At 64.2% G+C, this 24,341-nt stretch overlaps 1 protein-coding gene across 1 annotated transcript; it reads left to right on the top strand.

The window, feature by feature from the left end:
- The first annotated feature begins 415 nt into the window (after window positions 1-415).
- Window positions 416-10,088, top strand: LOC106491043 (carbonic anhydrase 15-like). The gene is made up of 8 exons (XM_067307038.1): window positions 416-482; window positions 2,810-2,845; window positions 5,327-5,497; window positions 5,767-5,927; window positions 6,923-7,015; window positions 7,879-7,945; window positions 8,078-8,244; window positions 9,545-10,088. The coding sequence occupies exons 1-8, from the start codon at window positions 416-418 to the stop codon at window positions 9,764-9,766; spliced, it is 984 nt and encodes a 327-aa protein (XP_067163139.1). The 3' UTR covers window positions 9,767-10,088.
- Window positions 10,089-24,341: the final 14,253 nt, after the last annotated feature.

Genomic DNA, 24,341 nt, shown 5'->3' with positions numbered 1-24,341 from the left:
GCGCATCCGTGCTGTTTGCGGGGCGCAGGAGGAGGCCGCAACCCCCGGCAGCGGCCGGGCTGTCGGAGCGCAGAGCGGCGCCCGGCGAGGATGGGGCAGGAGCGTGCCGGGGCCCGGGCAGCCCGCGGGGCTGGCGAGCGGCGGCGGCGGTGCCAGCTCCGGGCAGGTGTCCCGGCACGGCGTGGCGTGGTGTGGGGAGGGGCTGGCCGGGGGCCGGGCCGGCTCCGGCGCTCCCCGCTAGCAGGCGAGGAGTTAAAAACTCAGCCCGTGTGATGAATATTTAACAGCAGTGCACAGGCTGGAGCTGAGGATTCCTCCGGCTGCAGCGGCGGCTGGCAGCGCGCGGCGCCCTCCCGGGCACGCTGCGCAGCAGGGCCGGCATCGCGCCCCGGCACCGCGGAGGCCGCTCGCCGCCATGGGGGCACGAGGGCTCGGGATAACTTTCCTGACTCTGCCTCTCGTCATCCGAGCGGCCGCCGGAGGTGAGCGGGCGGGCGCGCTGCCTGCCTCCCCGGCGGGCGTTTTGGGGGTGGCCGGGGGCCGGCGGGTGCCGCGGCGGAGGCTGAGATGACGTGGGGGTTTCCGCGCTGCTGCCCGGGGGCTGCTGGCACCAGCCCGGTTTATTCCCTTTCTTGTCGGACGTGCTGCTGGGGGGTGATGTGTGTCCTGGGCACTTGGAGCATCCGCTCCGGCGTCGCGGGAGATGGGGGCTGACCGGGGACCATGGTCTGGCATGGGAGCCATTCCCTGCCCTCCCCGCAGGGCGTCCCTGTCCCGCCGTGCTGCTGGGGTCCGGCTCGCCTGGGCTGTGCTCCCAGAGCCGAAGGGGGCACATCTGGAGCCAGGAGCTGGAGTTTGTCCCCGCAGGAGATGTCTGGTCCAGGCAGCTCCTCCGAGCCGGTGGGGATGCAGGTGCGGGGGCTCGGGGCTTCGGCCCATCCTCGCTGCTGGCCGGTGCTGCCTGGAAAAAAATCTCCATGCAGCCGGAGTTGCGGTCCCGGGGCGGGGAAGTTTGGGCGCTTCAGGCCGTGCTGGCTGTTAGTGCTGACGTTACCTGGTACCCAGCCGCGACCGAGGATGCTCTTGTGGTCCGTGGCCGGGAGCGGCGCAGCGCCTGCTTTGGCGCAGGCGAGGCGACGGGGTTTCCCGGGAGCTCGGCTTCCCCTTTGGCAGCAAGAAAACTATCTTGAAGCTGGGTTTCCTCCAGCAGGGAGTGCTTCCCGGAGCCCCGCGCTGTCCCGCTCCCCGGCTCGGGGGCGGTTTTCTCTCGCACGGCCGCAGTGGGCGCATGGATGCGGTGGCGCGGGTGCTGAGCCCGTGGGCAGCAGCCCGTCTCTGTGCCCCCACGCGCTGCTGGGGCGCCGGATGCCCGGCGCTGGGGTTCGCAGGCTCTCGGGGGGCCGTGATCAGGGAGGGGGAGTTTGGGCCTTGCAGGGCGTCTGGGAGGGGGCCACAAGCGCGCAGCTCGGGGAGGCGAGCAAAGCTGCCGGCCCCTGGGCCGAAGCGCGGCTGCGGAGGAGGAAGCAGGCGCTGGGCTCCGGCTGCCTTAGCATCCCTGTCTGCTGCGCCGAAACCCGGCTCTAAGCGAGCAGCGCTGGCAGTCGCTCTGCTCGCCGGCTCCCTGCCAGCGCGAGCGGTGACAGCAGCGCTGTGGGAGTGAGCACCCGCAGCACGGGGCGCCGGGCGAGCCGGCCGGCCCGGCAGCGTGGGCACGGCACTGCCCACGGCCCCGCTCGCCGCCTTCCCGGGCCGCGGGCATCCCCCGCCGGCCACGCGCTCCGGAGCCCACCAGGGAGGGGATGTGACCCTGGAGGAGGGTTTGGCAGCAGCCGGCTCCAGCCCGGCAGTGGGGAGCGGGGGGCCGGGAGCGGCTGCAGGGCTGGGGCCGTTTGCCCCGGGCACGGCGGGATGAGATGCGGGGAACGGCTCCGGGGGAGGCGGCGCGCCGGGCTGCACTGAGCGCGGCAGCCTCCGGAAGGAGAGCAAACAAAGCCGGGCAGGTTTCCTTGGAAAGAGGCGGCCGGGGGAGGCAGAGAGGGTGCGAATGCATGTGAACAGCAGCGCCGAGAATAGCCGGGACAGGAGCAAGTGACGGGTCCGTGAGGCTGGGTGAGTTTGGCCGCCCGGCGTGCGGCTCCCCACCGGGGGGACGAGAGCAGGGAAGGGTGCTGGTGGGACGCGGTGCACCCTTACTGGGGGGGGTCCCGGGATGCGGCTCAGGCGGTCGTTAGCCCCGGCTTAGGGCTTTTCGTGGTGCTGGAGGGGGCGTGGGGTGCCGTGGGGCCGTTTGCAACGCCCCCGGCGGGGCTGAACCTCGCAGCCCCGTGGCAGTGGGCGAGGACGGGGATCCCTTTCTCAGCCCGAGCCGCCGTGCAGGCAGGGTGGGCTGTAAGGGGGCACGCAGGGTGGATATGCAAGTAAAGGGCTATTTATTAGCGGTCCTGGGCTCGTCTGCAAGAGCCCAGCTGCCCCGCGTGCCTGGCCGCGTGCTGCTCTCACCCCTTCCCTCCTCCTCCTCCTCCTCCTCCTCCTCGCAGCGCCCCACATCTGGGCACATCCCCGTGCGCCCGTCCTTGTGGGGGGGGGTCTCCGTCCCCATGCACACCCATCCCCGTGGTGGTCTCCATCCCCGTGCACGCCTCCCCACGGGGGTCTCCATCCCCGCACACTGTCCTGCCCCCTCGGCACCTCCAGCAGAGGCGGCGTGGGAGCAGACAGCGGGCAACAACCTGGGATTTTTCAGTAAAAAGCGTGGGGTTTGGGCGCGGGCGTCTCCGTTCCCTCACCCGAGCTCTCCTCTCCCCCGCAGGGCAGTGGTGCTACGATTCGCAGGACCCCAAGTGCGGTGAGTATTGCGGCGCGGGGGCCCGGCCCCTCGGGGACCCCGCGGCCGCGGAGCGCTCTGCCCCTCCGCCTGTCGAGCGCGAATCCCACCCCGTTTCCTCTTCGCAGCCACGCAGCACTTCAGTTTTCTCGCAGGGAAGCGGCCCTGCTGAGGGATAAAACGAAGGGACGGGGTAGCTGGAAGCGGCCGAGATGTCCCCGGGCTGCTGCGGCACACGGTCCCCGCGGCGCCGGGCAGGCGTTCCTCGCGGGCGAGCGTGCCGGTGCAGCGAGCCCGGCCCTCCCGCTCCCTCTCGACGGACGCTCGGCATCAGGACGTCGCCCCGGCAGGGCCGGGAGCCACGAGGGAAGCGCCGAGGCAGCGTGTTGGCAAATCCACCGCGGGGAAGAGGGCTCAGGCAGTTAAACTACCTAATGCGAAGGTGGCAACGATTAGAGTGCGCTGTGCAGCTTAAATCTCAGGCGCGCTGATGAATAAACTAAGCGAAACGCCGGGAGCCCCTCAGAGCGGCTCGGGCTCGGCTCCCACCTCCAACGAGGGTCGGCTGCTGGTTGCTACCGCGGGCAGGATTGGCTTCACCGGTTTTGGTTGAGGCAGGTGAAAATCTGGATTTAACACTTGCCCTCAGTGACACCCGCAATGCCGATGTCCTGGGGCAGGAGGGAGGCAGCAGGGTCCTGCAGCCGCGAGCGCCGACCGCTGCCCTGGGCTCTGGCGCGAGGAAGGATGGCGCTGTTTTGGGAGCCGAAAGGCTTCTGCTCGCTGCTGGGAAAATAAGCATCGGCCCTGCGATACAGTGGCTGGGTGCCGCTTTGTCTTGAAGCATGCAAATAGCTTGTAAAAGGTTAATTAAGGATCAATGAGCAGGTAATTACCTGTAACGGTCCAACTGTTTTATAGCTCTTTGGTGCACGTACACCATGTCCAGCGGCTGTAGCACATTACTCGTGTCTGAAGAGCATTAACAGTTAGGAACAACTTATTGCTCCTTGATGAGCAGCTGGACGGGGCTGGCAGTTTAACCGAGGTCGGGTCACCAGCAAGGGCGGATTTTCACCAGCGCTGGGCTGGCGGAGGCTCGCGGCGTCGCAGAGGCTGCAGGAGGTGGCCGGGGCGGTGCGGAGCAGAGCAGCCCCTTAATGAAAGCAGCAGCCGGTCTGCGGGGCCGTGGGGCGGTGGGGTAACACAGCGGCAGGCAGCGGCCGGCCCTGGGCGGTCTGTGGCCGGGACGAGCATGCCCGACGCGTGCCCGGAGGCACGGCCCCATGGCAGGGGAGGCAGCTCCGGCGTCCCGGAAAGGAGCCGGGCGGCTGGCGTGCGTCCTGTGCCCGGAGGCTGCCGGGGCGGCCGCCGCGGGGCAGCGGGACGGGCCCCAGGCGCAGGCCCCGGGGGCTGCAGCTGGCCCCGGTGCGGTGACCGGCAGGGCTCGGGGCTCTTCCACTGCCCACTGGCGTGACTAGTGCAAATGTGCTGAGCACCTGGCTGAAAACGCCCCCCTCTCTGGCTCCCTTCCTTGGAAAATCCTTCCCGACCATGAGCGCTCAGGCTGCCGGCCGTTCGGCTTTGCAGCGAGCGTGGCCAGGAGCGGGGAGGTGACGCCGAGGGTGACGCACCCGGCTGCGCTGGGGGCACCCGGCCGCCTGCCAGGTGCCGCGTCCTCACCCTGAGCCTGCGCCCGGTGCCCGCGCGAGCGAAGCCCTGAGCCCGGGAGCTGCGCTGACCTGCGGGCGATCTCCCTGAGCGCCGCCTGCGATTTGCACCAGTGTGGCTTTCGTGTAGAGGGCGTGCTGTTGCGGGGCATAATTTGACAAAAACAGCACGCGTAGGCCGAAATGTGCTAAACACCAAACTGCGTGTTCTGCTAATGGTTCCCATGTCCTCCGTTTTCCCCATTCCTGCAATGACTCCTGGCCGTCCTCTCCTCGTAGGCACTCAGTTCGGTTTAATCCGCTCCCTCTTAGTGGCGCGACCTCTCCCCGTGGCCAGGCTGTTGCGGGGCTGTGCAGAAAGCAGCCCCCTTCGTGCAGCGCACCCCCGGGCGGCAGCGGGGAGGGGACAGCAGGGCACGGCCGGCGGCCTGCAAGGGGGCGGCTGCGGCGGGGAAAGCCCGAGGACGCGGCCGGGGCCTCGCCGAGGTGGCCAGAGGCTTGGCCGGACGTGAGGAAGGCTTGGTGCGGAGGGGGACGGAGGAACCGAAGGGGCCGGGAGGGAACCTGCCCTTCAGCGCGGCGAGCGACGCCGCAGCCTGCCGGGCTAAATCCAGCCGCTGGCCCTGCGAGGAAGCCCCGCTCAATTACGAACGAGGCTGAAATAAGCCCCTGCACATCACTATCGCCGCAGGTCGGCCGAGCGGGAGGCGGCTCCCGCGGGACGCCGGGAAGCGCGGCGGGAGCGGGGCGGGCGGGCGGACGGCAGGGGAGCGCCGGTGGCCCTGCGGCAGCCGCGCCGCCCGCCCCGACCCTGCTGCCGCCTCCTCGGCAGGCCCCAGCCACTGGAAGGAGCTGAAGGCCACCTGCGGGGGCAGCCAGCAGTCGCCCATTAACATCGACCGGCGCCGGCTCCGGAGGGACGGCCGCCTCGGCGACATCCTCTTCGAGGGCTACAACCAGGCCCCTCCGGGCAAGTGGAGGCTCACGAACGACGGGCACACGGGTGCGTGCCGGGGCCGGGTGTCCCACGTCCCTGCTCCTCCGCCTGCGGTCACGGTGGTGGGAGCTCCCGGGCGCTCCCTTCCTCAGCCTGCACGAGCATGGGACCACGGCGCAGCCTCTGTCCCAGGGATTTGCATGATCCCGGCTATTAACCCGGGCGGGAATAGCCCCGGGGCTTGCCCGGCCGCAGGGGAGCCGCGGAGGGGATGCCGGGGCGCAGCTCTCCCTCCTGGCGTCCCTGCGCCCTCCTCACCCGCGGGTCTCCCGCAGTGGTGCTGAGCCTGCAGGGCGACTCGGCGGCCGAGCACATCAACATCACCGGCGGGGGCCTGCCCGGCACCTACCGGGCTCTGCAGCTCCACTTCCACTGGGGCAGCCTCGCCGGCAACGGCTCCGAGCACACCCTCGACGGGCGCCAGTTCCCCATGGAGGTAGGTGGGAGCCGGCAGTGCCCTGCTGCCGTGGGCGAGCACGCGCCGTGGGGGGCCGCAGAACTGCAAACGCACCCTGGGACCGAGAGCGGTTTTCGGTAGCTCGCAGCATTTGCGTTTGCTGCAGCCGCTCGCCCGTTTGCTGTTGCTGTTTCTATGCTGCGGCATGATTGCATGCAAGCGCCTGGAGCATGCAACAAGGAGGCGTTTTTGGTGGCTCCTGCACCAATATGAGGGGTCTGGGGTTCTTCTGGTAAGCAGATGTTAATAAAACCTGGGGAGAGGGGTTGTATGGCCGGGATGGGGAAAGAGCCCGTTGTGCTCCCGGCTAGCAAGTCCCGTGCTCCGGACGGAGGGCGAGCGGTGCTCGGGGGAAGCGGGGAAGCCGGGAGCAGCGATGCAGCCGCGGTGACTCAAAGCTGCAGCTCTGCCTCCAGCACCTCTCCCTGGCGCTTTATATAGCGCGTTGCAGCACCACGCCCCGACGGCAGCCACGGGGGCTTCGCCGCAGCAGCCCCCCAGGGCGGGAGCCCCGTCCCCCGATCAGTTAAAAAGCAGCTGACGTAAGACTCGAGGGTTTTTCTTTACCACTCTTGGGCAAAGGTGGCTTTTCTGGTCCGTTTTGCAGCGTTTGGGGGGCACTGGCTGAAGCGGCAGAGCGGGCGCGTTGAGTCAGCGCACGTGAGGGAGGGCGTGCGTGAGCGTCTTCAGCAAATGCTCGGAGATCTTTCTGGATGAAAGAGGCTCTGTGCCTCTGAAATATTTATTATCTGTCAGAGTGGAGCAAAATTTACTCACTGTGCACAGGAGCAGAGGCCCCGACGCGCGGCTGGTGTACGAGCAGGGGCTGCTGATGCCCCTTTCCCCAGCCCCGCTCCTCCTGCAAAGGGAGCTCCCTTGCTTTGAGGCGCTTTGATTTTTTCCCCAAACCTCCCCGCCACCTCGCTCCGGGGGTCGGCGGGTGCCCGCGCTCAGCCCCTCTGTGCTTTCCCCAGCTGCACATCGTCCACATCAACGTCAACTACCGGACCCTCGGGGAGGCCAAGGGGCACCCGAACGGGCTGGCTGTGCTGGGCTTCTTCTTCAAGGTAGGTGCCGGGCGGGCTGGGGACACCAGCACGAGCTCCAGGGCGGCTCCTCTCTGTGTCCATCTGCACCCTGGCGCCACCCGGCCCCGAAGCCCACGGTGCTCTCTGCTGCGGTTTGCGGAGCTCTGGAAAGGAAAACGAGGCGAGAGCATCAGGGAGGCGGTGAAGGGGCTGCGGTGCTGCGCGGCACCCGGGAGGCATCGTCTTGGCCGGGGGCTTTGCCAGAAGGGCGCCCGGTGTGGAGCCGTGCGTGGGTGGGTGCTGGGGGCCGGGCTCCGGCCGTGCGTGGTCAGCTCGGTGCCGTCAGTCACATGCAGCTCTAAATTTTCCTGCCCCGAGTCGAAACATTCTTCTGGTCTAAATGAGGAATCGGAAACGCCCCCGAGGATTTGCAGCAGAGCTGCCTGAACAGCATGGGTCTTCTTGGGAAATGCTGGTTTCTGGGAGCTTCTCGTGGGAATGTGCTTGTTTTGATGACGCTGGGGAGAGGCTTCCTACAGCCGCTGAAAGAGAGTGAGAAAGAGCCGCAGTCCAAGGGGGCCGGGGCAGCACGTGTCTCCTGCTTCCCAGGTATTCTGAAAGGTCTTGGTTTTGCCCCAGAAGAGGCTCTAAATTCTTGAACTTCGTAACCCTGTGCAGCCAGGAAAGCTGGTTGGGGCAGGAGGTAGGTCGTGGTGAGCCTGGGAGGTGAGCGGTGCCGGGAACCCCGTTCCTGCTTCGTGTGAAGGGGGGGGTCCTTGCAAAGTCGCCCTCCCACCTGTGGGGCTGTGGGGACATGGGGCTCGGGGACATGGGGCTCAGGGACCCACTTGGCAGCGGGTACTCATGTGCAAGCATTTACCGTTCGCTGCTCCCCTCCACAGGTCTCGGAAACGGATAACTCCAACTACAACACCATCGTGGCTGGCCTGAGGAACGTGTCCCACCACGGTGAGTCGTCTTCAGCTGCTCTGTGCTGGGGCAGGGGAAAAATCCCGGTCCAGGGGGTGGTGGTGGTGCTGGGCAGATGCCACCAGGCCATGGCGGCACAACACGTGGCGCTGACTGCCGCTGTCTCTCCAGGGGACTTTGTGGATTTGGCCTCCACTTTCCGCCTGAGCAACCTGCTCCCGAGCGCCGGGCAGCTCTCCAAGTACTACCGCTACCAGGGCTCCCTGACCACCCCCGACTGCAGTGAAGTCGTCGTCTGGACGGTGTTCGAGGAGCCCGTGGCTATCGGCCGCGCACAGGTAATGGCGCAGCACGCTCCGGCTCCACTGCTCGCCCCGGGAAGGAGCCCGTCTCCTACAGCTTCTGGCTGCGGCGCCGCTGGGTCCATGCTGCGGACGGGTAGTGCCTTTAGAGATGGACAACCCCGAGGCTGGCCAGAGCGGTGCTTGCCGGGCTACTGGTGCGTGGTTTGGTAAAGCAAACGTGTTGAGCATCACTCCGGCCCGCGAGGGGGTACTGGGGTCTCCTGCGTTCGCCCCGGCCGGCAACGCTCAGGGAGGCCCTTGGGGACGCTCGCCTGCGCCATGCACAGCCCGTTTCCGTGCGATTTTCCTTACATCTAAACAGCAGCGTAAAGAAAATAATCTCTGCAATAAAGCTCTCGGTGCGCTGACAGCTACCTCCTTTTGCAAGGATTAGGTGGTGGAAGCGTGACCGCCCACCGGCAGTGAGAAATCCCGCGTGGATCACTCGGCGCGCGCATGTGCCCGCACGCCCCCGGCACGCCAGCGCGATTCGCAGAGCAAAAAGGGGGGCAAATTAACACAGGCAGGCAGCAGATCTGAGCAGCAAAGCGCCTTTCCTCCCCCCCGCCGCCGCAGGAGCCCAGCGACAGCCGCCCGTGCGGGCTTCGGCGACGGGGGCGAGGCGGTCGCAGCTCCGGCGGGAGGAGGACGAGCTTTGCAGGGGCTCCAGGGCTTGCAGCCGCAGAGCTGCAGGGTTTTGCCTGCTCCCGCGAGCACGGGGCAAAACCTCGGTGATGGCAGCGCCCCAAAACGGCTCTGAGAAGAGGAGGGAGCGAGGGAGGCAGGGAGGGAGCTCTCCTCTCTTCCCCGAGTTTCCCAGTAAATGCGTTTCCTTGAGGGAGTCCCATGCTGGCCAATCTTTAAGTGCTCAACACAGGCCCCAAAAACATAATTAGCTTCTTTCAGCATCAGCAGTTGATCCTGGTAAGACCTGGATTATCCCATTTACCCTCCGGTTTCTTGGTCTGGGAGCAGGAGCCGCCGGCATGGGGCGATGCCGTAGTTCCCGCGCTGCCGCCTGGCCCACGTGCCGCGGCCACGGGGCACCCCGAAACACGGCACCAACCCCCCCATCCTGGAAGCCTCCGGGTAAAAGTCACACGCCAGCAGTTTGAGGGGAAAGCTAGGTTTCTGTGTTTTACCCGCTGCCAGGGTAGGATTTAAGCGCGTGCTCTGCTTGATGCTGCAGCTAAGGCCGTGCATGTTCAAGGGGCTTGGCGAAGGTGGCGCGGGCTCGGGGCAGGTCCGGCGCCGTGAAATGACTCGCCGGCTCCTTCCTCTCCCTCCTCCGCAGCTGAAGGCGTTCGTGAACACAGTCCACTTCCCAGCCGCCGGCTCCGTGCTCCTCAAAATGACCAACAACTTCCGCCCGCCGCAGCCCCTGCGCAGCCGCCAGGTCCTGGCCTCCCGGGACGCCACGACGAGCCGCGGCGCCGCGTGCGGGAGCTGCCGCCAGCTCCTCTGGGCCCTGCTCCTGCTGCCCCTGCTGGGCCCCGCCGCCGCGCGCCCCTCCTAGGGCCCCGGCCGCTGCCGCCGCTCCCCGGCCCCGTCGCTTTGCCGAGCGCTGCATGAACGTTGCCGCCCTGCGATGGTGGCTGTAAGGCAATGCATCCGATTCACGGGTTTCTAGGGGGAAAAAAAATTAGAAAGCGAGGTGAGACGTCAACTGAGCGAAGATCTGCTTTGCTCCAAGCCCCGGGTGGTCCTGCCGGGGTGAAGATGTGCATCGTTGCAAGCCTCGCGCGTGGCTCGTGGGGAAAGACGTGGATCGTTGCAAGCCTGGAGCGCGGCCGGCATGAAGCACCGGGGAGGGGGCGCGCCGGCGGGGCTGGAATAAACCCGAGGTTTTTGCGCTGTGCCTGGGAGTCGTGGGCTTTTTGGTGGCATTTCCCTTCGGTGTTGCAGGATTTTGGGGAGTGGGGAGGCGGAGGGGGCCTTGCCTGGGAACGGAGGCTGTGGGATGCTGCCGGGGAGCTGCAGGGGTGCCACCGTGCCCGTCCATTGACGGCCCTTTCCCAGGAGCTAATTTTAGGCCCGGATTGACTGAAATGCAGTGAAACGGTAGCTGCAGAAATAGCCGCGGCTGCCAGCTCCGTCCCTCCGCTCCCGGCCCCTCTCCATCTCGGAGCGAGGCCGGGGCAAAGCTGCGGCAAAGGCAAATGGGGTCGTTCATAATTCATGCGCTGAAGCTTTGGGCTCGTTTCTAGTCTCTTCCTGAGTTATGGAGATAAGAGCACAGGCCGTCGCCTCAGCGGGGAGCAGGGGAGGTTGAGGTTTCCCCATTTTGGGGGTGAAACAGCCGCAGCTGACGCCCGCCAGCCCTGACGCAGCTGCACGCCGGGGTGCAGCGGCCCCGTGCGCCGGCCGTGCAGCGCAAGGCACCGCCACCGAGAGCATCAGGGAGCCGAAGGGGCCGAGATCTAGGGATCTCCCTTCCCTCTAAGTCTCTGCCAAGAAGCAGGTGATGTTTAGTGTCCCCGAGCCCTCCAAGGCGGGTAGGAAGGGAAGAGCTCCTTTTTCCAGCCTCTTGGTCCCAGCAGGCAGCGCTTCCCCTTTTCTCAGCTGCAGCTAGGGCTTTACAGGGGGCGCGGGGGCAACGGGGAGGGTGAGCAGCGGGGTGGAAAGCCTGCTCTCCACGCGGGCCGGCTGATTCTGGGCCCCATCCCTTGCGTTCCTCCTTTCGGTGCTTGAGGCCAGCTACGAAGGAGGAGCCCTTGGCCCTCCCTGGGGCCGGTCCCACGTCCCTGCTCTCGTTTCCAGGCCGGCTGCGGCGCAGGGCCCCGGCCACGGTCCCTCGCTGCGTGATGGAGATGTGTTGATGCTGACAGAGAGAAATAATTAAGAGCTGCTTGCACGGCCCGTGGAGTTTAACCCGTGTGATTTCCTCGACTCACGCCGAGCGCCGGACACGGGAACAGGGAAAGGGGGCGCAGGTTGCCGAGAGGGGGATCGGGATTGGGAGATCGGGACCGGGATCAGGGCTCTGCCTCGGCCCTTGGCGCTGGTGCCTCTGCGTTTCGGTGGGGACGGCTGGCTCTGAGGGCGCGTGCCGGCGTGTGCCGTGGCTGTGTCCGGCCCCCCGCGGCCGCCGAACCCCCCCGCTGCGGCAGTGGCTGCTTGGCTGGGTCGTTACCGCAGCGCTCCGGCCGGCGCTCGCTGGAAGCGGCGACCTTGCCGGGGGGCCCTCGGGTGCTTGACCTTCCCTGAGGACTTCGTCAGCGCAGGTAATGGCCCCGGCCACGGCCCCGCTCCGTGCGGGGAGACACGAGCGCAGCTCGTTACAGCGAGGGCTCGTTACAGCGAGCGCCTCGGGGAGAGCTGGGGCCGAGGCAGGAGGAGGCATGGGAGCGCTCCTCCACGGAGGCCACGACCGCATGTGCAGCCAGGCTGTGCTGGAGCACGAGCCTTGCCCTGGCCTGGCACGGCTGTTGGGACCCCCTGCCCGGGAAAGCCAGGAATAACCGGAGAGCGCGGGAATAACCAGGGAGCACAGGAAGCTCCCCCAGCGCGGCGGTAGGAAGCGCGGCCAGGCGTGCGGCTCCGCGATGGGACCTGCGCGGTGTCGGCTCTGCCGCACGGTGCCTGTGCCTGGCTTGTGGCACCCCATTTTTTTCACCCGGGCTTTGCATTTTGGCCGCTCCACCGTAGCCGACGTTTCCTCCCCGCTTTGTGCTGCCCAGGCCGGTGCTTTTGGCTGGTGTTTCCCCCGGGGGTCCGTCCCGGGGCAGCTCCGGATCTGCGGTCAGATCGAAACCCGCCGGGGCGCACGGCGCGGGGCCGGTTCCCGTTCTGGGCTCGCGGGGCGCCGCGGGCACCAGCCAAGCGAAACCCGCCGGCCCGCAAAGCCCTTCAGCCGTGAAAGGGAAAGCGCGGCGGCTCCCGCGAGCCCCCCGGCACAGGGGCCGGCTGGGCCTCGTGGGGGGCACCCCGGCCCTCGGCGGCCCTTGGGGGTCTCCAGCCCCGCGGGGCCCTGGAGTCCCTCTCCTCGGGCAGGTCACGGGTGGGGAGCACCCCGGGGATCGCTGATCCTGCCCTGAAAACAGCCCTTCCCTTCCCGTCCCAGCCCAGCCCTGGGGTTTCCTTAGGTGAACCTCCCCCCCCGCCGTGCCCCCCGCTTCGTCGCGGCACGGCCCGGCCCGGAGTCCTCGTCCCCTCTGGTGGAGCCCAAAGCAGGTGGGAGCTTTGGGGACTGGTGGCACGGCACCGCCGGCCCCACTCCTGTGCAGGCCCTTGCGTGGGAGGGAGCCGGCCGTCCCACCGCTCACCGCCACCCTTGCTAGCCCCACAGCTGGGAGTTTTGCTGGCGCCTGTCGTACTAAACGTGGGTGACCACGAGGTGTCTCTGCAACCTCAAAGTTGCGCTGGCCGAGCCTGGGGAGATGTTGGCCTGAGGTGCCGCCAGGTGGTGGCATCTCTATCTCCATTTCCTCTCTCTCTCCATCTCCATCTCCTCTCCTGTCTCCATCTCCGTGTCCGTCTCCTCTGTGCATGTCCGTCTCCTCTGTGCATGTCCGTCTCCTCTCTCCATCATCTCTTCTCCTGGCCTGGGCAAGGGAGCATTCTCATCCTCGGGAACGAAGCGCTTCCAGGAGGAGCTGATAAAAGGCTCAGCTGGTGCCACCCCAGCGTCTCCCCTGGCCTCGTGCATGCTGCTGCCCCGAGGGCTGTGCGCCTCGGCCCGGCGCCTCTGCAGGGCTGCGAAGGTCGGGCCTTGCTCAGCGCGGTGGGAGCCGCGAGGGCGGCGGGTGGGAGTGCTCGGGAGCTACCGCCGGCGTTAGCACGAGCTGGAGAAACCTCCTACTGAATCGCTGTCAGCGCCGGGTGCGATGCAGGCCCTGGCGCTGGGAGGGGAGCGCTGCACCCCGGGCGGTGAAGTGGCCACGCTCCCAAGCCTCGAGCGGCTCCAACCCAAGCCGCAGGGCCGGGACTGGGTGCAGAGTGTGCCCGGGGCAGGAGTGGGGCCGGATGCCCATGGTGGGCCAGGAGGCGCCGGCCTGGCTGGGGACCTGCTTGCCCATGGGTCTGCGGCTCGGACGGAGGGGCGCAGCGGGACCTGGGCAGGCTTTGGGAGCCGCGGGGGTTGCGAGCCTGCTGCAAACCTCCGATCCCCACTGCTCCTGCTTGAGGGGAGTTTTTAGTCTCTGCAGCTCGTGGGACCCCCAGAGGCTTGTGGCACCGCGGGCAGGCAGATCGCCTCGTGGCGGTGCCTCCGCTTCCCCTGCCGGGCACCGGGACTGCGTTTGCCTGGCGGGGGGGCGCGGAGGTGTCCTCGAGCCCCCTCTGCTCCGTCTCTGGAGCATGCGCTGGTGAGTGCGGGGATGCCGTGCACCCCCGGGTGTCCCGCAGAAACGGGAAAAGCCCTCCCCGCTTTCCTGAACCGTGCCGCAAAGGTGGCACGTGGCGCCAGGAGAGCTGGCCGTGGCCCCTTGGCTGCAGGGCCGAGCGGCAACACCGAATGCTCCGGATAAGCTCAGCCGCCTCTTTCCCCTAATTTGGGGAGGTGCTGGAGCACCTCGCTGGGTTATCGCCCGCCGTGAGCCCCCTTTCCAGGATGTGCTGGCTCCGGCTCCCCGCGCCGCTCCCGCGTCCCTCGTGCAGGAGTGCTGCACCGCCGCAGGTGCAAGGAGAAAGGGACCTGGAAAAGCTCCCAAAGAACAGTTGCCAAAATGGAGCTGAAAAGCGACCTTTGCTCCTTCTCTACGTGTCCTTGCAAGCGGGGCTGGGGAGGGGACGCTCTCCTTGCCACGTGCTGGAAAATTTTTGTTGTTGGTGCAGAGTAGGCTCGGGGGAAACGTGCCCGCGGGCTATTTCGAGATCCCAGCTGGTGTTTGTCCAGGCTGGCCGCCTGTTTGCTGCTGGGATGTAATTTTAGCGAAGGCAAACTGTTGTTTTTGACCTCCTCGCGCTGCGGTCGGCACATCTGGCCGGGGCAGAGCGCGGGGTCAGCGGCGAGGGCGGTCGAGGGCGGCGGGGTGCCGAGGTGGCCGGGCGGGAGCAGGATTGACCATGACGGCAGAGGTGCCGCACCACCGCTCCGATGGCCTGGGGAGCTGCTGGGGAAGGGCAGCCTGCAAAATAAGGGGGAAAGCCCGTATTTCCCTGTGCAATTGGTGCTGGCGGCACTGCACCCCGAAGCGCCTGCTGGGGCTCACCCGCCGGCGGGGGTTCCCGTGCCGCCGCCGCCGTCGCCCCTCTCGCGCCGGGCTGCCTCCGCTCGCCCCCGGCCGGAGCAGTGCAGCCGGGCTCCCCCAGCGCCTGCGGCCAGCCGGCGTCGGGGAAAACCCTCCGGGCAACCTCGGGCTCCTCTTATGCTGCATGTGCTTGAATAAATTAAAAAAAAAAAAAAACCTAAAAAACAGTTAACATCAAGCCGAGCTGCAGAGCTGCAGCCCTCGCGGCACTGACACGTCTTGCCGGGGCAGGCAGTTGCACAGTGCAAAAATCGACTTTTGGTTTAAAAAGCTTCCTAGATCATTCAATATGAAGATGCCCCGGGCCTGGGCTGGGGAGCCCGGCGCAGCCACGTCCAGCGTGGCAAAAAGCAGCTTGTGCTGAGAAATGGCCTCTGGTTGCCACTTCTGCCCTCTCGGTCGCTTCCCCTCAGCTGCGCTTTCCGTGCCCATCGCTCCGGCAGCGTTTCCTGGTTAGAAGTTTCTTAACATTAAGATTAAAAACTTGTGAGTCTTAAACAGCGATGGAACTTAAATAAAATATATTTTCAAGAAAGGTAGTTCAAATCCTGGGATATAATGTGTCTCTTAGTGCAGTTTGTGTTGTGCAAGCTGGCTTTTTACGCCAGATGTTAGTAGAAACAAGTGTTTTCTTCATTTCCTGAGCAGGGGTGAAGTTCTGGTGTGAGCTCGATGTTTTTAATATTCTAAACTTGAGATGAAAAATATTTTTGAGAGGCTCAAAGGAGCTTATTTTTCATTTGGCTCAGCTTGTTTGCAACTTGTTTATGACCCTGGGCTTTTATATTTGGTGCTGTTTACCTCTATACAGGCCCTGTGTGTGTTTTTATGCACACATAAATAAAATATCATCACAAATAATTTGTCCTGCAGCTCCACTCATCCAGCAAGTTTCCGCCGTCCAGCTGTGAAATGCGGCAGTTGCTGTTTTGACACAGCTATGCAAATGCTTTTTTCTTTGCAAGTGTGCTATATTGGTCAGGTAATGTTTTCAAGTGAACCAGCATGAAACATTTATTTATTTAGTTTAATTACCTCTCATGTACAGCATGATTAAAAAAAAACATCCCTGCCGTGCGCTTTTTGCAGGCGCCGCCACTCAGCCTCCTGCTGGCGCTTCCACCCCAAGCTGTTCATGGGGGGTTTTAAGGCAGGAATGGCCACAACCTGTATTTGTTTTCCAAGATTCAGGGGGTTTGGCTTTGCCCCGTATTTTGGGACTCTTGATCCTGCCCCGTCCGTTATGTTGCAGGTCGAGCAGCGCCGAACGACCCCGCTGCTCCGGGAGGCGCTCGCCGCGGTTTTGCTGCAAAAAGGGGCGAAAGCGGGTCGCCGCCGCCGGAGCTGGGGTGGGGGGCTGCCGGGGGGCCCCGAGGCGGCGGGGCCGGCGGCCGAGGGGCCTGGGGCGGCTCAGGAGGGCGAGGGGGCCGGCGGCCCCGCTGCGCGCCCGCTCTGGCCCACGTCAGCGCCCGCTGGAGCGGGTTTCGCTTCCCTTTCTCGGGGCGCCGGGGGCCGCGCGTGCGGGGCCCCGATTGGGCGTTTGGGCCAGCGCCGGGTAAATTTAGCCCGGGGACGCCCCGGCGGTGGCGGCGGCGCAGCTGCGCGGGGGCCCAGCTGGGAAGGGCCGGGCGGGCGGCTGGGCTTCGGTTTTGGCTGTTTCGATGTGATTCTTGATCACGGAAACACTGCCCGGTGCGTTCCTGGAAAAGCCGTGGGGGCCCAAAAATGGCCTTTGCTGCTTCTGTATCCCGCTCCTCCAGGCTTAGCATCGCCGCGTGCCTCCGAGACAGCCCGTGCGGCGGGGGACGAGGTTCCCCCTTGCCGGCGCTGCGGGGCGGGATGCGGGGGGGATTTGCTGGCCCGGGGCTGGTCCAGGTGCAGGGCCGGGCCGGCAGCGGAGCAGATCTGCTCCCGCCAGGCCGTGCGGGGAGCCGGGGCCGCGGGGCCGCAGCCGCCCTGGCCAGCGCTGGCAGAAGGGCCAAAGCCTCCCCTCCGCACCCCCAAAGCAAACACGGGGCCTCCTTCCCGCGAGGACGAGGCGGGACGGTGCCAAGTCTCCGTGCTGCCGGACCTGGCTCTTCCGTGTGCCCAGCCTTGGGGCCTGAGGGCTCCGGCCCCGAGCTTCCCATGGCCCCGAGCTCCCCATGGCACCAAGCTCCCCATGGCACCAAGCTCCCCATTGCACCAGGATCCCTATTGCACCAGGATCCCCACAGCACGGAGCTTCCCATTACACCAAGCTCCCCATGGCACCGAGCTCCCCACAGCATCAGGATCCCCACAGCACTGGGCTTCCCATTACACTGAGCTCCCCATGGCACCAGGATCCCCACAGTACTGTGCTCCCAAAGCCCTGAGCTCCCCACGGCACTGAGTTCCCCGTTGCACCAAGCGCCCCATTGCACTGAGCTCCGCATGGCGCCGGGATCCCCATGGCACTGAGCTCCCCATTGCACTGAGCTCCCCATGGCACCAAGCTCCCCATGGCACCAGGATCCTCACAGCACCGAGCTCCCCATGGGTAGCAGCTGGCTGCAGCCCTGTGGACTCATGCTGCAGAGGGTCTGTAACGGCAGCGGAGCCGGGCCATTCTCCTGCCATGGGGCTGGGAAATGCAGGTCAGGTTTGGCTGTGACCAAGCGGCCACTGTGTTTCTGCAGCCCCGCTGTGAACAAAGGTGTCCTGCTGGGGCAGGGGTGGCGTGGAGGGCAAACCTGGATACTTTGGGGTGAAAGCATTGGGTTTGCAAGGCCTTTCACGAAGTCCAGTGGAGGAGGCAGCTCTCTGAGCACGGGTGTACAGGGACAGGGCAGGACAGGATCAGGCCTGGGGTCGGACTGCACCCTGCCGAGCCTCGCTCCAGCTCCCTTGCACAAGCCAGGGGGCTGCGAGCACAGCCGAGGCCATGCCAGCCTCCCAAACCAGCCCTGCCGCCAGGCCTGTGCTGGAGCGAGGCGTCCCCCGGCCCCCGCTCTGCCAGCCGTGCTGCCGCCCGGCGTTCCCGCGCTCCCCAGCTCCCACCCGCTCATCGCTGGGACTATTCTTAGCGCCCAGCTCTTGCTTTCGAGTTTCAGCCCCGCTGCCTGCAGGAAGCGCAGCTATTTGCGTGCCTCGCAGCTGCGCCCCGCGGGCTGCCGGAAACCCCCCCGCCCGCTCCGGGTACGCCACGTCGCCCAGTGTTTTTCTGGTTGCACCGAGAGGGTTTCAGCTTCGGCTGGGCATACGTGGCCTGCGCCATGCGAGTCCCCGTCATCGCTGCTGCCCGGAGGTTGACTCAGAAATGAAGTGGTGCCAAGGCCAACGCGGCTGGCGGGTTTTGCTGTGCAAACCCACCGACCTGTCAGCGGCCGGACCAGGGCCCGAGTTTGGGCTGCCCGTGGGGCCTCATGGCATGCGATGCTGGGGCTCGGGCTGGCCTGCGGGAATCTCCTGGTGATACATGAGAAAAGAGCAAGGCTGGCTTTGGGGAGGGACAAAAGTGGCACAAGCTGGCCCCTGCGAGGGGACCCTGGTCCATACGGTCACCTCTAAGGGAAAGGCTCCCTGGTGCGAGTTGTCCGGCCCTCTAGAGCATTGCCCTCCAGGGGCTGGGCTCTGCTTTGGTCCAACCACTGCAAGGGCGCCCATGTCCCCAAACTCCCCCATCTTCCCGCGCTCGCCGGCTCACGGTGCGGGCGGTCGCTCCCTCCCTCCCCGGGGCTCTGGGGCATCGGCCGCACTCGGCCGCCGGCCCTGGCGGGCGCCGCTCCCCCCCTGCTCCGGAGCTGCCCTGCAAAGCGACAGCGGTCGGGGTGGCGGGCAGCCCTGTCGCCGGCGGGGGCCGGCTCCCCAGCCGGAGCGTGGCGCCGGGCAGCCCAGGCTCCCTGCCGCCGGGCAGCGGCAGCCCCCATGGCGGGACCTGCTGCCTCTTTCTGCAGCTAATTAGCGCATTCCTGAAGCAACTTGTTTGCTCAATTAGATCCCCTTCCATCTGAAATTAATGGCAAGTGGGAAAAAAAATAACTGTTTAAAATTGCACCAAAGGACACTGCAGAGAGAGAGAGAGAGCGCGCGAGAGAGAGAGAGAGCACACAAGAGAGAGAGAGCGAGAGCTGCAGCTGGGAGAAAACTCTCGAGTTTTGCTTTTAATCAGAAGATTCAATAATTAGAAAAATCCCACCAAGAAACACGGCGTGACAGGGACAGCAGTTTTACTTGCGGGCAGGGGGACGGTGGCAGCTTTTGGGGCCAGCCCCCAGGTGCTGGAGGGCGAGGGTAGCGTGGCTCCCACCGTGCCGGGGCCGCCGCCACCGGGGCTCAGCGCGGGAACGCGGGGCCGCGGCCTCGCTGCGGAGCGGCACGAGCTCTTGTGGCCGGCGGGGAAGGAGAGCACAGGCCCCGTGTCCTGGCCCCGTGGTGGCAAATTGCCTGTCTTTGCAAAATGCAGCTACGAAGCGCCACTCACAGCATGATTTCCAAAGGCAGCTTTCAAGTTTTGGTTAAAAGACTCATTATGGGTAAAAATGAATGTGACTGCGAGGCCTGAAAATTCCCCCTGTTGTTGGAGGCAGGGGAATACATGTCCTGGAGGGGATGGGGCCACTGATGTATAATTCAGCAGTTGCTCCTTGCCAGATTGCCGCTTAAGGAGCCGGTTTAGCAACACCTTTTAATCAATAACTAGTGAGGCTTCCTCCTCCTAAAGTAAACCATGATTCTGGGCTCCTCTTGCCCAAACTGCATCAAAGCAGTGGAGCTGCAGCAACTTGCACCCGCTGCAAAGGAGCAGGCCGGGCGTGCGGGGCGCCCCGAAAAGGGCCCCGATCCAGCGGTGCCAGCGGCTCGGGAGCAGGAGCGCGGCGCCCGGAGCACCCCAGCAGCCTCGGGGAGCCGCAAGCGGGGAGCACTGACGGCGTTGTAGGAGGAGCAGAAATGAGCCCTGCTTGCAGAGCACTTTTGGGGGTCGTGTGGCAGCACCAGTCGCATGAGGGACTTGCAGGCGGTGTTCAGGCCTTGCGCAGGGCCTGCCCGGGCAGCCACCCACCAGGATGCAGCTCTGGCGGGGTGAAAAGATGTGGTGCAGCCGGTCGCAGAGCTTTCCGTAATATGCATTGATTTATTCCAGTCCAAATTGCTGCTTAAGGACACGCGTTGCCAAATGCTGTCATCAATAATTACTGAGGCTTCAGCATCCTGAGCGGGAGGATTAAAAAAAGAGCCCCCGGTTTTGTACGTAATCCTGGCGGTGGAGTTGCTTTTCTGCGTGGCGGAGCAGCTCTGTCCCAGCAAAATCATTTCACTGCTGCCGGGAGGTTATTCAGGCTCGGCATTTCCTCCCATAGTGTTGGACCACGCCGGCAGCCCCGCGGGGCTGGCCACAGGCCGGCGCCCGGGCTTGGCGCCCAGGGGTGTCCTGCACGGCCCCGGTGGGAGCTGCCAAGTCCCGGAGGCACCTGGACGCTGAGCAGTTTTCCTGGGGAAAACCTGGGGGCTGTTGCCCTTGCTGGGCAACAAGCCTCGCAGCCCCTGATTTTCAGCTAATAATGCAGTTAAAAAGTGCAAGAGTGACTCTTTGCATCTCCAGTCGGGTCCAGCTCACAGCCCCAATCCCTTGCCAAAAGATGAGGGAACGAGGTACTGGGTGGCCAAGGACACACTTCCCCGCTGCTCCATGTGCTCCACGTCCCTGGCAAGACTGCACCACGCAGATGTCCCATCCGGCACTGCGGCTGCTCCGTGACGGTGCAGCTCTCCCACCAGGAGAGTCTGGCTGAGGCGAAGAGGGTCTGTAACGGCGGCAGAGCATGGTCTGCGCTACAGCGGATGCTTGGCAGGGTTAGTCCAGCAGTGTAGGTGCAGCACGCATCCACGTCCCCACCCACGTTCCCATCCCCATGGCTGTCCCCGTCCTCACCAGTGCAGCCTGGGGAGCGCTGGGTGTGATATGACACAGTGGAGGCAGCAGGGAAGCACATGAACAGAGACCTGGTGCACTCACCCCACCTCCTAGTGACCCATCAGCCCTGCCGCAGGTGCTGCAAGCTCTCAAGGGAGAGAGACACCATCTGCAGAAAGACCCCTGCTTGACAAAAGCAGATATCATTGTGTGTGGAGAAGGTACTCACTGGAAATAGGAGCTCTGTGTAAAAGAGACTCAGACAAACCTGCAGAGCCGGCGCTAGTTCAGTGTCTGTGTTTATTAGGATGGCACGCAGGGTGTGGGGACAAGCGTGGGGCAGAGGGACTGGACACAGGAGGATAAAGGACAAAGATATTGTCATCAGCATTTTCCACAGACTGAGCTACATTTCAACCAGCCTTACATGGGGGGGGAAAAAAAAACAAACAAAAAAAACCCTCTTTATGCTGCTCCTGAAGAGTTTTGTTCAAGAGGAGCGGGACATGTCATTTTACTGTGCAGTGAGGTGAGCCTTTCACCCCCGTGCCCAAAGAGCGCTGGCTGTCCTTGAGCAGGGCTCTGGCGAGAGCCGCGGCCCTTCCTGGAGGAGCTTGGCTTGGAGTCCGAGGGAGAAAATGTCTGGTCCTGGTTAAGGACTACGGACTCGCTCGTCAGGTCTAAGGCTTAAGGACCTGGTCCTTGTTAAGGACTACGGACTCACTCGTCAGGTCTAAGGCTTAAGGACCTGGTCCTTGTTAAGGACTACGGACTCGCTCCTCAGGTCTAAGGCTTAAGGACCTGGTCCTTGTTAAGGACTACGGACTCGCTCGTCAGGTCTAAGGCTTAAGGACCTGGTCCTTGTTAAGGACTACGGACTCGCTCGTCAGGTCTAAGGCTTAAGGACCTGCTCCTGGTTAAGGACTACGGACTCGCTCGTCAGGTCTAAGGCTTAAGGACCTGGTCCTTGTTAAGGACTACGGACTCGCTCCTCAGGTCTAAGGCTTAAGGACCTGGTCCTGGTTAAGGACTACGGACTCGCTCGTCAGGTCTAAGGCTTAAGGACCTGGTCCTTGTTAAGGACTACGGACTCGCTCCTCAGGTCTAAGGCTTAAGGACCTGGTCCTTGTTAAGGACTACGGACTCGCTCCTCAGGTCTAAGGCTTAAGGACCTGCTCCTGGTTAAGGACTACGGACTCGCTCGTCAGGTCTAAGGCTTAAGGACCTGGTCCTTGTTAAGGACTACGGACTCGCTCCTCAGGTCTAAGGCTTAAGGACCTGGTCCTTGTTAAGGACTACGGACTCGCTCCTCAGGTCTAAGGCTTAAGGACCTGGTCCTTGTTAAGGACTACGGACTCGCTCCTCAGGTCTAAGGCTTAAGGACCTGGTCCTTGTTAAGGACTACGGACTCGCTCCTCAGGTCTAAGGCTTAAGGACCTGGTCCTTGTTAAGGACTACGGCCTCGCTCGTCAGGTCTAAGGCTTAAGGACCTGGTCCTTGTTAAGGACTACGGACTCGCTCGTCAGGTCTAAGGCTTAAGGACCTGGTCCTGGTTAAGGACGACGGACTCGCTCCTCAGGTCTAAGGCTTAAGGACCTGGTCCTTGTTAAGGACTACGGACTCGCTCGTCAGGTCTAAGGCTTAAGGACCTGGTCCTTGTTAAGGACTACGGACTCGCTCGTCAGGTCTAAGGCTTAAGGACCTGCTCCTGGTTAAGGACTACGGACTCGCTCGTCAGGTCTAAGGCTTAAGGACCTGGTCCTTGTTAAGGACTACGGACTCGCTCCTCAGGTCTAAGGCTTAAGGACCTGGTCCTGGTTAAGGACTACGGACTCGCTCGTCAGGTCTAAGGCTTAAGGACCTGGTCCTTGTTAAGGACTACGGACTCGCTCCTCAGGTCTAAGGCTTAAGGACCTGGTCCTTGTTAAGGACTACGGACTCGCTCCTCAGGTCTAAGGCTTAAGGACCTGCTCCTGGTTAAGGACTACGGACTCGCTCGTCAGGTCTAAGGCTTAAGGACCTGGTCCTTGTTAAGGACTACGGACTCGCTCCTCAGGTCTAAGGCTTAAGGACCTGGTCCTTGTTAAGGACTACGGACTCGCTCCTCAGGTCTAAGGCTTAAGGACCTGGTCCTTGTTAAGGACTACGGACTCGCTCCTCAGGTCTAAGGCTTAAGGACCTGGTCCTTGTTAAGGACTACGGACTCGCTCCTCAGGTCTAAGGCTTAAGGACCTGGTCCTTGTTAAGGACTACGGACTCGCTCGTCAGGTCTAAGGCTTAAGGACCTGGTCCTTGTTAAGGACTACGGACTCGCTCCTCAGGTCTAAGGCTTAAGGACCTGGTCCTTGTTAAGGACTAATTTCCTTACGAAGAAGAAAAGAGCCTCTCTGAGGGTCCGAAGCCCAAGTCTCTGAAAGAGGCTGCGAGTGCCAGGGCTGAGGTGCATGTCCTGGGCAAATTTAAAGGCCCCATAACTGAGAAAATGCCACCCTGAAATGCTCCGGGGAGCACACCAGAGTCCTCCGAGTCTTCCGAGACGAGACAAGGTCCGTAATGCCGTGCTTAGTGCCTGTCCCCCCACCGGTGGCAGAGCCCAGCCCGCCACCGAGTCCGAGAAAAAGTCCCCAAATCACCGAAAATCGCAGAAATATCCCACTTTCGGGGTGGGGAAGGAAAGATTGCGAGGAGATGAGCGACTTACCCAGGACGGTCAACTGGGTCCCCGCGCCGAAATCATTAGCAGCAGCAGAATGAGGCTGCAGAAAAACCTCCAGCCCAGCTGCCAGAGCAGTGCTTGCACCCTGTGTCCCAAACGACACGGTGGGATGGATGCAGTTGAATGGAGTTGCCCCAATAGACATGGCCGGATGGATGTGCTCTCTGATGTGGCAGGATGGAGGTACCTCCAGGGACCTAGCAGGATGGATGTGGCAGGACAGGGATGCTCTGATTCATGTAGTGGGCTGGAGGTGCCCAATGGATATAGTGGGATGGCTGCATTGAGATTTAGGTGGCCTGATGGATATTTTTTAAGACGGATGCAGTGGGATGAAGATGCCCCAATGGACATAGTGGGGTGGATGCATGGGGTTGGGGAAGCCCTGATGGATGCATTGTGATGAAGGTGGCCAGATGGATGCGGCAGGATGGATACATCAGGATAGGTGCAACATGCTTGACGTGCCCTGACAGACTCAGCGTGACAGAAGTGGCAGGATGGTGTGTGGGGGACGGCTGCATGTCCTTGCCGGAGGAGCCGCAGTGAAATGCAGGGACTTGGCCCTGATGCCTCACATGAACCACACTGGCCTGGCGCTGCAGAGCTGCGCCTGTGTCTCCCACCTTGTCACAGCCACCCCGCTGCCTGTGGCAGCTGCGTTGCGCTTGATACGTGCCGATCTCCCTGCCTGCCGCGCAGGGGTAACACTAACCCCAGGAAAGAGGGCTCTGAGGGGGGATAACGGCCGGGAGCCGGCCCAGGCCCAGAGGTGGGCCTACCCGGGCTGGGTTTCGGTGCAGGGTCTGGGGCCCGCGGGCCTCCTTGCAGCGGCTGCGCTGGGATGTGCTGTGCTCAGGGTTGCGTGGGAAGGGGAGAGAGCCCCGCGAAGCCGCCGGGCGCTGGGCTCTGCTGGGCTCCAGGTGCGGGGAGCGTGGCAGCAGCTCCGGCCCGCTCGGGGAGCCCCACGGGCTGCCGGAACCAGCAGTGGTGACATGAGCGCATCCGTGATCGAGCCCTGGGGGCTGCAGAGCCCGTGGGCACCAATGGCAGCATCAGCACAGCCAGAGGGGGCTCAGCTTCTGCCCGGCGCCCCGCAGACGACGGATAATGCAGGAGCCTCCCGTGAAACTCATGCCCTCAGGCACACGGGCACTGAGCTGTGTCTGTGCTCAGCTGCTCGCTCGCGGCGGGGCCGGGGTGCCGGAGCATCCCGCTGAGGGCAAACGAGCATTTCGCTTCCTGGCGCCCGGTGTTTCGGCGCCGGCAGAGGCAGGGCTCTGTGCTGGGGCTGGGCGAGCGGAGGGCC

The sequence above is a fragment of the Apteryx mantelli genome, chromosome 17 (genome assembly GCF_036417845.1).
Source record: "Apteryx mantelli isolate bAptMan1 chromosome 17, bAptMan1.hap1, whole genome shotgun sequence".
Classification (NCBI taxonomy): Eukaryota; Metazoa; Chordata; class Aves; order Apterygiformes; family Apterygidae; genus Apteryx; species Apteryx mantelli.
Note: the sequence above shows the minus strand (reverse complement) of the source record. Positions and strands in the feature narration are given on the sequence as shown.